The following is a 16207-nucleotide window of genomic DNA, read 5'->3' as shown; positions in this document are numbered from 1 at the left end:
GATAAGTCTAAAGACAGACGCTCCGACAAACATGTTGTGCTGTGTGTGCGCGTGAGACAATAGCGTGCGAATAACCCGAGAAGATTCAGTACCGCTGACAGGTACAGCAACCGTCAATATACAACTAAGCAACACCACACCATAAGGGAACATGCAGACTCGAGAAATGCGCGCACCAGCCACTTTCTAAATAGCACTAGCTAACGTGCGCAGTCAGAAATGTCAAGCCGACTCCGACCCACAAACACACAAGCTTAAGTGAATAACGGCCGCAAACGTTTCTCGCATCGAACAGGCAGCGGAGCGGCACGTTTATCGGACGCATTGATGAACAACTCAACGAACAACAACCGTTACCAGAACATAAATAAGCAGCACTGACCTTTTTTGCGCCTCCCGGCAAAACTTCACTTCGTCGAACAGTAAATACAGCCCGAGGACATGAAGAAATCCGCAGTTTCACGCCACAACCAAACTGGTAACCGTTCCCGCCAGTCTGACCGACAGTTCATTTAGTACATCAGGCGCATAACGCGAACAATCGAGAAAACCGCTATAGAAGGCCACTGGTGGCGCTGCATGCGGACAAACAAAAACTAGCTTGCTTAAGCGTTGAGACGTAGAGGCGCTGCTGTCGTTAAAAGTGTTCACGCAGTCCCGTTTTCCCTCATCGTCGTTGTACCCGTTGCCGTCCCACTATACCATGCATCAACGCAAGCGGCGCTGCCTTGTATTCTTTCCTCCATGCTGTCAACGCATGCGCACGGCATGCCGCACTGAAGTGGCGGTCGTTTCGTAATCGTTTCGGCCAACATATTCTTCCTCCGTGCCTTTGGCGATGCACGCCGTGGCCAGTGACCATTCTGCGGAAGAGATCACAAGCTCGGCATCCTTGATCGCTTATATTTGCTTCGGAAAATGGGAGTAAGCCTCTAAGCGGACGTCTACGTGGCTCTGAGGCTGGAACAAAGAGCTCAGATATTAGCGAATTTAACACGTTAGTTGGGCTAAAGTTGTTTCTCTCCGCGGGCCGTGAGCGCGTGCGGTATGTGTGCATAAACGTTGATGACAGCTTTATTTCGTTCTTTGCAGTGAAAACAAAACGACGCTTCTTTATTGACTGCGTTCTCTTGACAAGCCTTTCCAATTACAATAATATATACTGCGACGCTCTTTGATACCCACGTTATAGAAAACTACTTCCGCATAGTGAATCCAGTGTGATTACTCGCTAATTAGCTAGTAATAATACATCTGCCCGTTTTCAAGCAGTTTTTCTTCATGAACACCAATAATGCAGGAAAAGAGCAACGGGGAGACCAGCAGTAGAAGGCAGGTCATTCGGTGAACTTGAATTACTACGGCAAGTAACAACATTAGGATAACACTGCGAATTTTCGCGATACTGCAATGCATAATTTGAAATAAGAATGCCATTTCAGTATAAATATATAGAATGTATGGCAGATGCCGCGGGGTAGATTCAGTTCTCCGGGTTTTGTGTCATTCTCCTCCTGCAAAGAGGCTTTCGATTTTGCTTGTGAAAATTACTAGCCGGGACGAGACAAAATACAAAAACTAACTTCTAAGCGTATAACTGCATGCGTAGCATGATGTGTGTGGTGTAAAATGTGACGCAGTCGGTTACCATTATGCATGTACCCCATCACAACATAAGTAGCGTGGACTAAGTACCATTTAGCGCGTACTACACCACAGCGAGATGATGACTGACTGTTGAACAAAAACTGCCGTTTCTGCGAAGCTTTGCAAACCAAATGCATAAAATGTAATGGCCTCAACAAGTATTTAGTAATGAAGATTGTTCACAAAAGCACCACGAATTCTTCAGCGCTATAGCAGCTATGGCTTTGCCCGAACGGCATATGGGGAAAGGGAAGACGTTTAGTCCTTCTCAAATTGAAGTCACTGGTGATTTTGTACTTGACGCCTAAATGAGAAAAATACGATGTTCACGAAAGCGGTTTGGGTGCCGCAGAACACCTGGAAATGGGTTCCTGCAATTTCTTCTTTTGCCTAAGATATCCTCCTCTCGACATTTTAATGCTTTGTACGGCGCTGACACAAAGGTGGGATTTTGTTTTCTGTCAAAGGACATCACTAAAACTACAGCTTAGCCGTATTATGAAAGTTAACTGCTGCAAGGCAGTTTCATAGATGTCGGCGAAGTTCATTAAATTTTATGTGTGGTGTGCGCGCGTATATTAAACGCGCACGTGCATCTTGGGTCAAGAAGCACCTAATATATATGCGGTTCATTGTTCCAGTTGATGCATGAAAGAGTGCATACTTCACTGCCGTGCACGAGTTATGTGGAACAAGATACGAGCAAAAAATATACAAACGCACTCTCCCCAAACGTTTACTGGGACATAAGTGGAACAGTAACCGGAACTGCCGACATCGCATGACCCCATTTCTTCAGTTCCAGATAAAAACCACGAACATAAAGAAAACAAGCTGACGGTTCCAGATAAGATCCACCTATATGCCTCGTTCCAGTTATTCTTTCGTTCGGATCCACATAAAATATATGGATCACCCTTTTTAACTGGAACTTATATGGAACCAGATTAAGAGTGTAGATGCACGTTCATCCGCGCGTAAATTGAATCGAATGGAGCGAACTTCATTAGCATTCTTCATGAGAGAACAGGATGTTACGGGGCAGGGGCAGCAGAAGTCTATTGTCTTTTAGAAACATTTGTTGCGAAGCAACGCGGTTAATTTCTTTTTGGTGTCACTATATCATAGCTTCCTTGCGAACAAGCTTGCAGGGTGCCATTGAATGTAATCTCTCAGGCATGCGTAACGCTCTTTTCTGACGATCGATTATCTTGTCTCACGGTTGTGCATACATTTGCTTCTTTATGCTGTGACGCACAAGAGGCATTTTTCGAGGCTTATGCGTCACTGTCACTGCCGTAACTGACAGCACGTTGTGATCCATTTTTGCAAGTTTTTGCGCGTTAGTACTGAGCGCTCTCATAACCATGTCAGAACGCCTCGGCAGTTTACACGTTTCGTTGTAGGAGTCCTCGGTGAAATATCGCTATTCACGAAGATTCCGTAATATAGCTGTCCTTCAGATTTGGGTTTTATTTGTCCGAATTAAATAAAGCTGGCATCTATTTGGTTAAGATGGGAAACAATAGCAAGGGGCCTCTAGAATTATGAGCCACCGCACTGCATTTTGTATAAACTATCACTCGGTGCTGGGAATTTCGGAAAGAAATTCCCGGGGGAAGCGTGGAAACTTTGGATAAGTTAAAAAAAAAAAAGGACCCCAACCCGCCCTGCGAAGGTGGATGACCAGCGAAGCTGTTGGAAACCACTACACATGCTGATAGAAAAGGGGTGGGGGGGGGGGGGGGGGGGTAGAAAATGTTCGTGGTTGTCTCGACGGGCTTGTCGTTTGCACTCGGCTTCTAAGCGGAAAATTCCGAGTCCTGACGCATGCGCTCGGCGTCTTGGGCGAGAACTGCTGGGTCCTGCCTAGCCTCACGCATGCGCAGCACTCGAATGACGTCACCACACCTCCCCTTTCGAGAGCAACTGTAAATCTAATCTTTACCAGAACACATGGGCGGGGAGGGGGTCCAATGGTTTACCGGCGTCTTATTAGCCATTATGCGGTTTCTATGCTTGTTTGGTTTTTTTCTTTCTTTATACTAATACTGCTGTACGCCTGATTAGCCTGGACGCATGCGCTCGGTGCCTTGGGCGACAAGTGCTAGGTCCTGCCTGGGTTTTTTGTTTACGACACGAAATTTTCCGACCAACGAGAAGCTAACAGCTTAGCTGTAAAACAATCGAGACTTGGGAATAATGAATGGGGTACGCCTCGTAAGATGGTAAACAGTGACAAACCCGCGCAGCACATTGCGTAAGAGAAGCGTGCTCATTCATTTCAGTGCACTCGTGTGCGACCCGCCACTACATAGCGGCCTATCATGCATCGTGCATGCATGATAGAGGATAGATGCATGATAGCCGCTAGATGCACGCATGATATATCATGCATGTATGACAGGTCGGTGCGTAAACGCCGCCTGAGCGAGCATATGCTTCTGCCTTCAAACGGTCAACAAGCTGCGCGGTGGCAATTCGCGCGCTTTCGGCACATGTGCCCACATGCAAGTGCAAGCCGCTATTAAAGGGACACTGCAACACTTCTGATAAACGCTTTCACTCTTTGCTTCCGGTCTTGAAGCACTGCGAAAGCTATACTTATCGCCAGTACGAAGCGACACTGCGTGATTCGCTCGTCGCCGAAGATACGCTTTCCGTTTCTGCTGTTCTCTTGTGGCTTTCGTTTAAAGAAGTGTTTGTCTGTCTGTTTGTGACTCGATTCAGTCACCCCGCCAAAGTGAAACAAAATCTGCGCAGTAGTCATATACTCACAGCCAAATCTCTAAACATTTAAGTCCGGTGTCAATGTTCATATATACTTGTCAACCATGTTGAATAAGAACAGAATATTACGCAAATATAAAGCAGAAAATCAATACATAAGCGATATTTACAGTGTTCCTTCATAAAAACAATTCCTAGATGCTTGATTTTTGCGAAATGAAAAACTGCATCCACTGCAGAAAAAAAATTCACTCCGTCGCCAGCTTTCGCCCGCGCCGCTATAGCTTATTTTAAAAATCAAGCGGCAACAGTTACGAAATGTTTGACTATATAGGTTCCACGTTGTGCTTGGAACGCATGTGGAGTAAGGCAATGTGGTTCCATAAACGTTGAAGTAGGGTGCCACTATTCACGCGCGTCTCCCCCGTACGGTAGCGCTGGCATCGAGGCACCCAGAATGGAGCAGTGGAACGCGGTAAATTTAAAGTGACTTGAGCAAACTTCTAGCGTGTTTACCTTGGGAGGAGCGCGACGTAAGAGGAACAGCAGAGATACTAAACAAGTAGCATGCCCAAAACGAAAAGGGTCAAGTTGGCACTTGTGGAGGCGGCTTAACTGCTACCAAGTGCCAAGGGAAAACAAAAACGACGAATGGGATGGGGAAGGGCGGCATTTATTTGCCAAATGTCGGCAAGACTATCGCCTTTTATCGAGAGAGAGAGAGAACAAACTTTATTTTCCGCAGGACCTAAGTCTAGGTCCTAATTTGAAAGTTCAATTCACCGGATCCACGTAGTACTCCAGAATGTCCGTGCGGATCCGGTGCACGTGTTTGTAGAGAGCTTCCTCATTTGCAACGAAAGGAGGAGATACGCGGCCAATTTTTAAAAGTGGCTATCGAATGCGTTCTGTGCTACAACTGAGGAAGAGTCGGCCAATAGCCGCTACACTTCTGCAGTGACGTAATTCAAGCGGTCGAAGAGCGACAAGAGCAGGAAACAGAAAAATCTTTTGAGCGAGTTTCTACGTTATCTGATGGGCATAGAGCAGGAAGTTTTTGCTGAGCTAATTTGCGATCGCCTAATCTAGGTACTAGATGTGTTGGTTGATTACGGCCTGAAATCATTTAAGATTTAGAAAAATAGTCGAAAAAATTGTCGCAGGGTCCCTTTAAAGTCCCCCTGCTACACCGTCTATAAGTGGTTTCACTCTTTCCTTCGCCCCTGCGGGAGCCCTCCAAAGATATAAGTCACTGTCAGCACAAAGCGGCATGCGCGTGATTTGCTCGTCGCCGCGGGTGCCTCTTCTGTAGTATTTGCCCTGCCTTTGTTGCGAGCGGCTATCGAATGCGTCTGTTTGAGGAGCTGAGAGGAAACCGGCCAATAGCCGCAATATGGCTTGAGTAACGTCACTCAAGCTCACAGGCGATGCCCGGACGGAGAAAGGGAGTTACCTGAAGGGCGTTGATCTGTAATATTTGGGCTGGGCTGTAATATTTAGGTTGGGTACTTCGTGGCCGCCCAATCAAAGTACTGGACGTGCTGGTTGGCTACGCTCTAAACGAATTGCAGATTTTGAAAAAAAAAAAAATATTGGCAAGTGTTTATTGCTGGGAACCTTAAGCAGCTTTTGGTAATAACGAAGAACGCCACAGCAAGTAGTTTTACGAAGAAGGGTCGCTTGGTGCGTGAGCACTCAGTGTGTTGTTCAGGCACAAAGGCAGATAACGTATGCAGATAGCTTTGTGGGTGCATGAGGGCCACTTTGCAGATCATCTTGTCGGGGGCTGTTAAAGCTTTGAGTTTTTATTTGCTCTTGCGCATTGTGTTGTTGGCCTCTACTGCGTTTTTCCGTATCTTAATACATCACAACAACAAATACATAAGTTGGTCGTAAGCGCTAGTGTTTGAGTATGATTTTGTTTTTTTAGCTGTGACTCTTCCCCTCTTTTGACGCTTCCCTCCTGAAGTGCTAGCTGTACATCGCTATATACGTTGCGCAATAGTGACAAAGTGGATCGATGCCGGTCCCGTCGACAGGCAATCTTCATTTAACACAAGATGGGCTACAAGAGGGGCAATACATCCGCGCTTGCGAGGTCCAATTCACGGCTCACTTAATTAACTTTGCCGCACTCTAGTTGTGGGGTTGATAGATTATTGGGTTTAACATGCCGAAGATACACCGGGGCTATGAGGCACGCCGTAGTAGAGGTCTCCGGGTTAGTTTTGACCACCTGGGGATCTTTAACGTGCGCCGAAATCTCGACACGAGCGTTTTCGTGTTTTCCTCGACATCAGAAAAGCGGCCGCTGCGGCTGGGAATCGAACACGCGTTCTTGGGCTGCGCAGCCCAACGCCTTAGCCACTGAGCCACCGCGGCGGGTACTCTGTAGTTGTGGGGTAACCACCGAGCGTTCACACCGCCCAACGCCGGAATTTGCACGCGAGTAGGTCTGGGAGTCAAAACAATCGGAATCTGTGGCCGGTATACCGGTGCTGCTGGTGTGCGGGGGGTCTTAGCGTCGCTCGTTTCTTCTTTTTTTTTTTTCCCCTCTTGCAGGCGAACTCCTGGCAACCCTGGACACCCACCACATGAACAACTACTACGGCTGCGTGTCACCGTGCGGACGCTTCGTCGCCTCGTCGGGTAAGCTACAATGGGAAGCGAGGCACGGGTGACGCACCCCTTATCGTAAAAATAAAATCAAACCTTGAAGGTTTTACTGGCCGAAGCTACACTTAATGCAAATGTTACCATCTTTGACTTCAACTTTCCCGTCACTACTCAGGTGTGCGTTAGTGCGTGTGCGCGTGCTGGCGGTTTAAACCGCCAGAATTCTCTCTGTACAACATTGCAGGTCGTGAAATCTAGCTCGTATCTTCAACAGACACCTTCAGTGTACTTCCCCCGTAAATGTGCTACAATTACAGTAACACGGAGCACGAGTGAAATGTCTACCGAAGTGCAACTGCGCCAGCTGATCCCATATGAACTAGAGTACCCGAAGGTCGGGGTAAAATATAACTTATGTGAGGTCTGTGCAAGTTTGTATCGTCCGTTTCTCTGGTGTAGCATTGACTTTCGCGTTGGAAATCCGTAAGCGGGAAGATTTCGAAACGTTTGTTCAGTGCTTGTTCGATTCTTCTCAGTCTTTGGTAAAACTCCGCTGTATGCGATCATGTTGCATGTTTTATGTAGCAAACGGTATACCGACCGAAACGACACTTGCTGCATTAAAATCGGTGTGCACCCGAAAAAAGCATGGTGAGGTGGTCTAGACCCAACAGTTGACGTCCCAAAAATTACCTTAGTCTGCTTGACGTGGTTTTAAGCGGAAGCGAGATTTTTTCGTATTTCTTTTGCAGGGAGCACAGTGCAAGCGCACGTGAAGTTGCGTCGCACTTGTACCTGTCAAATCACGTGATCTACGTGATCACGGGATCAAATTGGTGGCTCAACCGGGCGCTCCTCCAGAAGGGGGCTACTGCGACGTGGAGGAAAAATAACATTTCTGCAACAGAAGCTTAGCTGCAGAATTTCGAAATGGACGCATAGCGCCTTGCGTACGCGTGAAGACATTTCCCTTTACGCAATACAACCGTCCTTTCCTCAAGAATAAGGAAGTTGGGTATCAAATCAGGCGTGCAACAATTATAATCGCGAGTATTTCAGTGCCATTGACTCTTTTCTTTTAACTCTTACTCTTACTTTACTCTTTACTCTTTTTTTACTTTACTGTTACCTTTAATTACGGGTAGATATGTTGTAACATCTTCACTTACAAGCTTTCGCCTTCGTACGATGACCTGTGTTAATGACCGTTCAAAACCTCGCACTATTGCGCGAGTCTCGAAGGCTCTGAAGATTAGCACGGTGTTAAAACGTTCCTTCTTCCTTAGCGATGAAGCTCGTGCAAAGGTTGCATTGTCTCTGCTTATCGCAATTGACCCCTCACACACGTGTGTCGACGGCACATTGACGTGGCGCCGTAACAACGTGTGTCCGTGATTACATCATTTTCGCGCACAAAGAGAAAATCGTAACACGCCATGACGCGATTATCTGTTCCAAGAGACGTACAGGCCAGGCGCTTACGGGTTGATTCAGAAAGTTAATTAACCATGCTGATATGCCGTGCGCCGCCCCTAAACCACCCCTAAACCAACCTTATGTCGGAAAAGAATGCGTGGAACGGAACTGAAAGAAAAAACATTTATATTAAAAAAAATTTCGGACCTTAGGATACGCACTGCTTGAGCTCGAACCTAGGTCGATCGCACCTGAAGCTGTAATTTTACCCCTAAGCTACTGAGGTCCAGCAGCGGGGCACTTTTAGCACTTGCTCAAAATATAAAGTAGAGCTGAGTATAGCCGGTGACTCAAAAAAACTGTGGTCGATTCCTCTGTCATAGGAACCTGTAAAACACTAAAATGAAATGTGCATTGAAATCTGCAGCGAAATGAGCATGGTTTGCGGGTCGGCGGCTGTCTTGTGGGTGTGCTTGGCGAGCGACGTCCTGCTGGCGGGTCGCTTCGGCAAAGGCGTACTGGCGTCATTTCCGTGACGGATATGACGTCAGCGAAATATTTGTGCATCCCGGCATAAAATACTTTCGTGTTAAAATATAAAACCCGAAAACGAACAACCCGAAGTATAATGTACTCTTTAGTACTAAAGGTTGCTTCCCCGCAACAAGACCCTGTGTGCAGGGGTGCACCCTTTGCAGGTCGCTTGCTTCGTTGTACTGGCGTCATTTCCGTGACGGATATGACGCCAGTCAAATCTTTGTGTACCCAGGTATAAAACACTTTCGTGTTAAAACAGAATGAGTATAGATAGCGCTGGGGGCATAAGAAACATGTACATGCTGCGGCAGTGATCGGGGAAACTATAGACCATATTGTCAGGGGCTGCACAGAGATAAGACCGCCGCGGGGTGAGGGGGAAACGGCGTTGGCGGAGGCTTTGGGATTTGGGGTGAGACGTGAGGGGGAGGGAGCCTCAACTTCAAGGCCATAGAGGTGACGAATAGGCGACTGGAACGGTGGTGGAGGAAAAGTAGGGACGGGATGGGTACGCAGGCGGAGTCATCGTACGGATGAGAATTTAGAGCAGCGGGAGGAGAAAAAAAGGGGGTGGGGGCGATAAACAGGGGTGAGGGGGAGATGGTGGAGGGGAAGGCAAATCTATTAAGTTGGCTAGGAGTAGGGCAAGTAAGTGGAATAAAACAAGCAAGTCAGTTGCTGACAACCGGCGCCCCGATTCAAAGGGAGAGCCACTAATCATCATAATCATCAGTGACGGGATTCTACCCACAATGGAACAGAACCTCACAGCCTTGACTGATTGTTGGACTGTGACAGTTATGTTCGAAAGAAAAGAATCGTGGCACATTCCACTCTGCGAAGGCGGATGACCAGCGAAGCTGAGGGGACACAAAATTGTGAACGAGGTACGACCTCTTGACGGCAGTCGCGCTGCGACTAGACGTCCCTCGGCATCGTTCTATCTCGGTAGATGGTGTGGAATTGGGGGTGGACGTATCCGCTCGTGGGGGAGCATTGGGCCATGGCACCTACAAAGTACACACGTCCTGCACAATGGAAATTTTCCACGCGGCCTCCTTAATACGACGAGACAAAGGGAAGTGAAATTCGAAATGGAAAACGTCATTTTTTTGCTCGACCGTCAGAGGTGTTTCTGCCCCGGCGCACGTCTCCTTCTGTAGCACGCACCGTAGGTCGGCGGAACAGAAGAACTCACTCAAACTCAATCACAATTTTTTTACTTCACGCTGTACTCACTCAAACTCACTCGTACTCACTCAACACATCCTCATTTGTAATCGTGCGCATCTGTACTCGAACTCATTAGCTTTCACGAGTACTAGTACTGAATCGGTACTCACTTGTACTTATACTCAATCTGTGCTCAGACTCATTAGTCCTCACGAGTACTCGTACTCGCTGTGTAATCACTCTTACTATCTATGGGAGGTGCAGCAGCCAGGCCTCCTACTAAGGGAGAGCGGCCGCCAGCTGTGCTGTTTCTCCGGCCTTGCACCAATTTTATTATCATATTCAATTCGTTCTTTTTTTTTTTTTTTTGCACCTTCCTTCTCTATTCGTCAGTTTGGATACCCAGCGACAAGCGCCGCGAAAAATCTTAAAAAAGTACTTCAAAACCATGGTCGAGCAAGAAATTTCGCGTGGAAAAAAATAGGTCCTGATTAAAATAGCTGTTATTTGACACCCTGAAACTATAGTTGTGTTTCGAAAAGTGTCATGTTGAAACGAATATATTGCCCCGTTTCTGAAATTAGCACTTCTATGCCCTAGGCACGACATCAGCGTAACATGAGCGCCTAAATCTGTCCCTTCAGTTCGGTTCATCTTTCGCTGCTTACGAAACGCAATTATAAAAGCCGAGGCACGTGCTTAGTGTGTGTTCCGACCTTTGCCTATACGAGGTCGCCATCGTTCGAGATTGCGCGTGTAGATTGGCGGCTACGGGTGCAGTGTACGGCATTATAAAATTCGGAGTGTGTGTTAAGCAAAAACGCCGCCCCGCAAAATATTAAAAATAAAAATAACACCTCGATTATGCAGAATAACCAGAGCTCACGAAAGCTGCATTGAGCACGAGGATAAACTGAGTGCATGAATATTTCGAAGTTTGGTTCAATTCTGCTCTATGCAGTACTCCCAACAGTGCTCACCAAGTGCTCTCAACTCTCAAAGCACGTGGGCGTATAACATCACCTCCCAATGTAGGTGGTATTCATTGAAAAGTTTGCCTGTAAAATTCTTCGCTTGGCGATACTGTAAACGGCCACGGACATGGCCGATGCGCCACGGACATGGCGCGGCTTGTGCCACTGCGTCCACACGCCGAAGAAAAACGAAACACCGGCGTGCGCCGTCTGCTCCGTTTAAAGCCGATTCTCAGCGGTGGTGTCAACAGGGATGTTATTAATCGCACTCACATTGCACTCGAGGCATTACTTTGGGTTGGGTGAGGTAAAGTTTGGAACGTCCAACACAAATCATGTGCTTAGCACAGACAAGTACCGCCATCCCGTGGAGCCCGATGTAACCAGTGACGGCGCACTCACATGACTGAAAAACATGCCTGAATGCGCGCCTCGTCTGTGAATACAAGCAGTACTGCATGTATTATCATAACTTCCATTATTATTGTGCTCTTCTCTGTAGGAGGAATGGGTATATTCCTAAAATATCCTGTTAGTGTTAGACTAGTTGCCGCCTGGTAGCCTACGGAAACAGCGCCAAAATTAGACAAACAAAGGAAGGGCACAGAGGATGTCATACTTCATCTGTGCGTTTAATTTTAGCGCCATTTACGCAGTATTAGTTTACTCATCGCGTTGAGGTAATGCGCCTAATTTATTGGTGTTTACGCTGTTTGAACAGCATTGACTGTTTGTTTTACGCTACAGTTTATTTTCCCAATTGTTTGCCTTTAACTTTGGGTCGGCAGCTTGGCTCCTCATATATAGATTGCGTGGTTGAATGGGGTCAATTCCCACCAGCGCTTGAGTTCATTAGAATCATGTTTAGAGACGTCTTAACGTTCAAAATAAATATTGTTGCTCTCCTAACCTTACACTGCTCATGCATGCTGCTGCGCTGTAGTCTCACAGTAGATGAGTGAAATGGGGGAGTATGGCTGCAGGTTCCTAGCGGGTGCCCTAATTATTCACATGCATAATAAATAAGACACGCTATAGGCTTATTAAAAGTGCAATGATCAACAATAAGCGCAATTTGGCCTTCGGGCAGTTCTCTCCATAAGGATCAAAACACAAAGGGAAAAGAATTGAACACTGTGGGATATTTTCTTTACTGAAGTGTCTTACGTTAGTGGTTGCTAGTGTGTAATGCGGCTCCTAGGACAACGTCGTTAAAACCCCGCAAACGCCCATCGATGTATCATAATGCGTAACGACGAATGCCAAAAAAGAATCCATATCAGCATCGTTTTATCTCAAGAAATCAAAAGACTGGTAGGCAAATTTGTGCCGCCGCCTAGGATACGAACTCTCGCGATAAAATGGGAATGCACCATGGGTCGACAGGACAGAAAGAACTCACTGAAGCTCAATCACAATATTTTTTAAGTGCGAATGCACTTCTTAAGCGACCCTGAACCTGTGTCCACCGGCGATGTCCGCGCTCGTGCGAATGCACATGACACATACCCACGTGGGGGATTGGCCAGGAATCTCCTCGTCTTCCTTGGCAACGGGGGGAGATGGGCGAGCGCTGCCTGGCCGCTGACATGGCACATACCCACGTGGGGGATTGGCCAAGAATCGGGCGTGAGAAGGGCTAATGCACCCGCTTAAAGGAGTACTGACACGAAATTTCAAAGCTGAGATCCGCTCTAGCAATCAAGTACAACGACAACACAAATAGGTGTCTGTGAATAAATGCATCTTTCTTTCTTTGTAGTTGTGTGTGTTTGTGTGTGATCTCTCTTTCGCGAACATTACTGAACCGCGCAAATTCAACTCGTGCATTCGCACTTTCACATTCTTCCCCTCGGGGAAATGCGGGGAATTTTACTTCACGCTGTACTCACACAAACTCAGACTAAAAAAAATGCCCGCGTATCTGCTCCTTTCGTTGCAAATGTCGACAAAAGACGACAGTCGACTGTCGCCCCTGCCAAGTAAATGCCTCCTTTCTCTTTCTGGCTGACATCTCATGCTGTTCCTCTCCCGTCTCGTTCATCCCAAGCCAACACGCTAGAGGTTTGCTCCAGTCAGTTTAAATTTACCGCGTTTTACTGCTCCAAGTCGGATGCCTCGATGCCAGTGCTGCCGTACGGCGGAGACGCGCGTGAATCGAGGCACTCTACTGCAACATTTATACAACCACGCTGCCCTACTCCACGAGCGTTCCCAGCGGAACGTGAAACCTATCTAGTGGAACCTTTCGTTACTGTTGCCGTTTGATTTCTTAAATGCCTTCAGGAGCTATAGTAGCGCAGACAACAGCAGGCGATGGTTTGCTGCCGTTGATGTAGTATTTCATTTGCTATCGCAATAACCATGCATCCATAATTTTTTTTAATAAAGGAGCACTGCAAATAGTATTTATGTATTGATTTTCTGCCTTATATTCGCGTAATGTCTTGTTTATGTTCAACAATGTTGAGAAGTATGAACATTGACACTGGACTTAGAAGTTTAGATTTGGCTATGGGTATATAAGACTATTGCGCAGCTTCTGTTTCACTTTGGCCGGGTGGCTGAATCGAGTCGCATACAGACATAGACAAAATTTCTGCATTTAAGTAGCCCAAAAAAGACTATCGTCTTTGAAAGCTCGTCTGTACTCAAAATCACTCGTACTCACTCACCGCATACTCATTTGTAATCGTACTCATCTGTACTCAAACTCATTAGCCCTCACGAGTACTAGTACTGAATCTGTACTCACTTGCACTCACACTCAATCTGTGCTCAAACTCATTAGTCCTCACGAGTACTAGTACTGAATGTGTACTCACCCGTACTCAACTCATCTGTACTCACTTGTACTCATACTCAGTCTGTACTCACTCGCAATCGTACTAAATTTTCACTCAGAATTATTTGAACTCAAAAAGTTTTTCTACTAATTTGTTCTCGTAATCAGCCACTTGCATTCGCGCGTAAACTAGGTCTACTGACCTGTAATTTGTGCGAAGCAAGTCCAGTGAAGCCACCATGCCTGCCCTTGATTTCGTTAAGGCAATTCCGTGGCGAGCGAGTGCCGAGAGCCGTGAAAGAGGGAATGGCAAGGACGGCAGTTTTTCCCCTTATAACCTCATTTTACTTCAGCTGCAGCGCCGCCAAATGCGTGAGACTCGTGCACGCACGTCGTCATGCGAGTGCGTGATCAAACTCACAAATTTGTACTCGCGAGTATTGTACTCATCACCCATGGGTGCTGTACTCGTAAGTACTACTCGCGAGTGCATGCGATCGCGAGTACAGTACTCATTAGTACTACTCGCGAGTACATGTACCCAAATCTGTACTGACTCGTCATCGTACTCACATTTTTCGTCTGGGCCTGCACTCATCATCGTACTCATTTTTTGTCTGGGTCTGTATTCACTCATCATTGTACTCATTTGTGAGGTTGAATACAAATTAGTGTACTCACGAGTGAGTACGCCGACCTCTGGCACGCACGCAGGCAAATAAACAAACAAAGAGGCAAACAAACACCTCGCGCGACAAAACGCCTCGCGGTTCAACAACAACAACAACAACAACAAAAAACGTGGACAAAGTTGGCGGTTACGCAAGTCGTTTTTTGATTACGCAGACCAAAAATGCACGGGACACTAGCAATGAACAGTTTCACTGTAAAAAAGAGTTGAATTTATCGCGAAAACGCCAGGTTGCTGCCTCGACAACCGCTAGCACCGGCCTTATTTCTCCTGGGTTTGCAGCGCTGACGTTGGGCTCGGATTGCGTTCGGTTTCTCCTTCCCTGCTGCCTTTCTTAGAAACACGTTGGCCATAATAATCTCGATTCCCATAACCGCTAGGGGAGACAGAGCTCGAATAGTCATGTATATCGACGACCCTTGCCCTCAGAAGGCTGTTACCGACGTTTCTAGGTAAAATGTTGTCCAGGGACTCGGTGTATCTCCTTTTTATTCGGACGTCAAGGCGGGGAACATAAACTCAGACGACAACACAATGCGCCTGTCTATATGCTGCAACTCAATTGGGCAAGTGGCTTCTGTCACCTCCTAGAAGACTAGACTTGCTTGCCCGAAGCATTTGGGAGCCTTGCGCTTCGAAACGATTGCACAGCGGTGTATATACTATTTTGCAGTGCGGACATTGTAAACACAGTCACGTTCGCAGTTGAAAATGGGCGCGCGCTTTGCCAAGTTGTTTTTCTTCGGCCGCGCTAAGCGTGGCGTAGCCTGGAAGGACGGGTTCGGGGAAATAACATGTAAAGAAATAGTGTACGTGTACGTAGAAGTCCCTCGCTAGCCGACTTATCTTTAGCAAGCCGCATCTGCGCTCATGAATGCGTCAGCGTCCACCAGGTCAGGACGCTTGCCTGGTTTCTGTCGGTCTGTGCGTCGATTCGCGTGTGTGCAGGTGATACTTTACGAGCTGACTGCCGCCGCTTGATCGCCCCAGCATGTTTGTTGTTGTTTCTTCTACGTGCTTTTTGGTAACTCATACCATTCGAAATTCACCCGAGAGGGCTGAAACCCAACTTTAATGAGCACTATTTCGGAGGTTTGGTATCTCTTTTTTTTTTTTCGATTGCGCATTTTTCTTCTTTCTGCAAACGCGTATTTAAGTTCTCCGGCCGTGTATTGTCGCCATCGATGGAAATCGCTTGAATGTCAGTACATCCCGATCTTGGGCATTTAATGCGCATCCCTATCGTTCGTCGACTCACTGAATGAGTTGGACTGTGGATTTCTAGCGTATAGTGGCAACAGCTGCACGGTTGTGACGTCACTTTCGTACAGTTGCGTCACCGTGGAAGCCCCAGTGTATCCTCGCGCCCTTGACGGCCGTGTCGAAGGGGGGGGGGGGGGGGGGGGGGGGGGTCGTCGCGACCGGTAAACTTTTGGCGTCAGTACTTTTTTTTTTTTTTTTTTTTGAGATCAGGAACCGTTGCCCCCGACGCAAAACTTGCTAGGCTAGGCATGTCGTATCCAAACTTTTTGGGCATCGACGGCGGGCAAGGGGGAATAAATTATTTTTTTAATGCGAACATATGCTGGCTATTCATAAATTGATGTATACTCGCCGCGGTGGCTCAGCTGCCAAGGT

At 47.0% G+C, this 16207-nt stretch overlaps 1 protein-coding gene across 1 annotated transcript in view; it reads left to right on the top strand.

Annotated features, from left to right (window-relative positions):
- The window catches only part of LOC144145236 (transducin beta-like protein 2), a 209591-nt gene that overhangs the window by 149936 nt on the left and 43448 nt on the right, over positions 1–16207 (top strand). The window contains exon 5 of the mRNA XM_077676777.1: positions 6940–7026. Within this exon, the coding sequence (XP_077532903.1) occupies positions 6940–7026 (87 nt within the window). The remainder of the gene's footprint in view (positions 1–6939; positions 7027–16207) is intronic.

Source organism: Haemaphysalis longicornis, unplaced genomic scaffold, assembly GCF_048455015.1.
Source record: "Haemaphysalis longicornis isolate Haplotype H1 unplaced genomic scaffold, Haemaphysalis longicornis Haplotype H1 scaffold_7, whole genome shotgun sequence".
Taxonomy (NCBI): Eukaryota; Metazoa; Arthropoda; class Arachnida; order Ixodida; family Ixodidae; genus Haemaphysalis; species Haemaphysalis longicornis.
The sequence above is the reverse complement of the archived record's forward strand: the minus strand, read 5'-3'. Positions and strand labels throughout refer to the sequence as shown.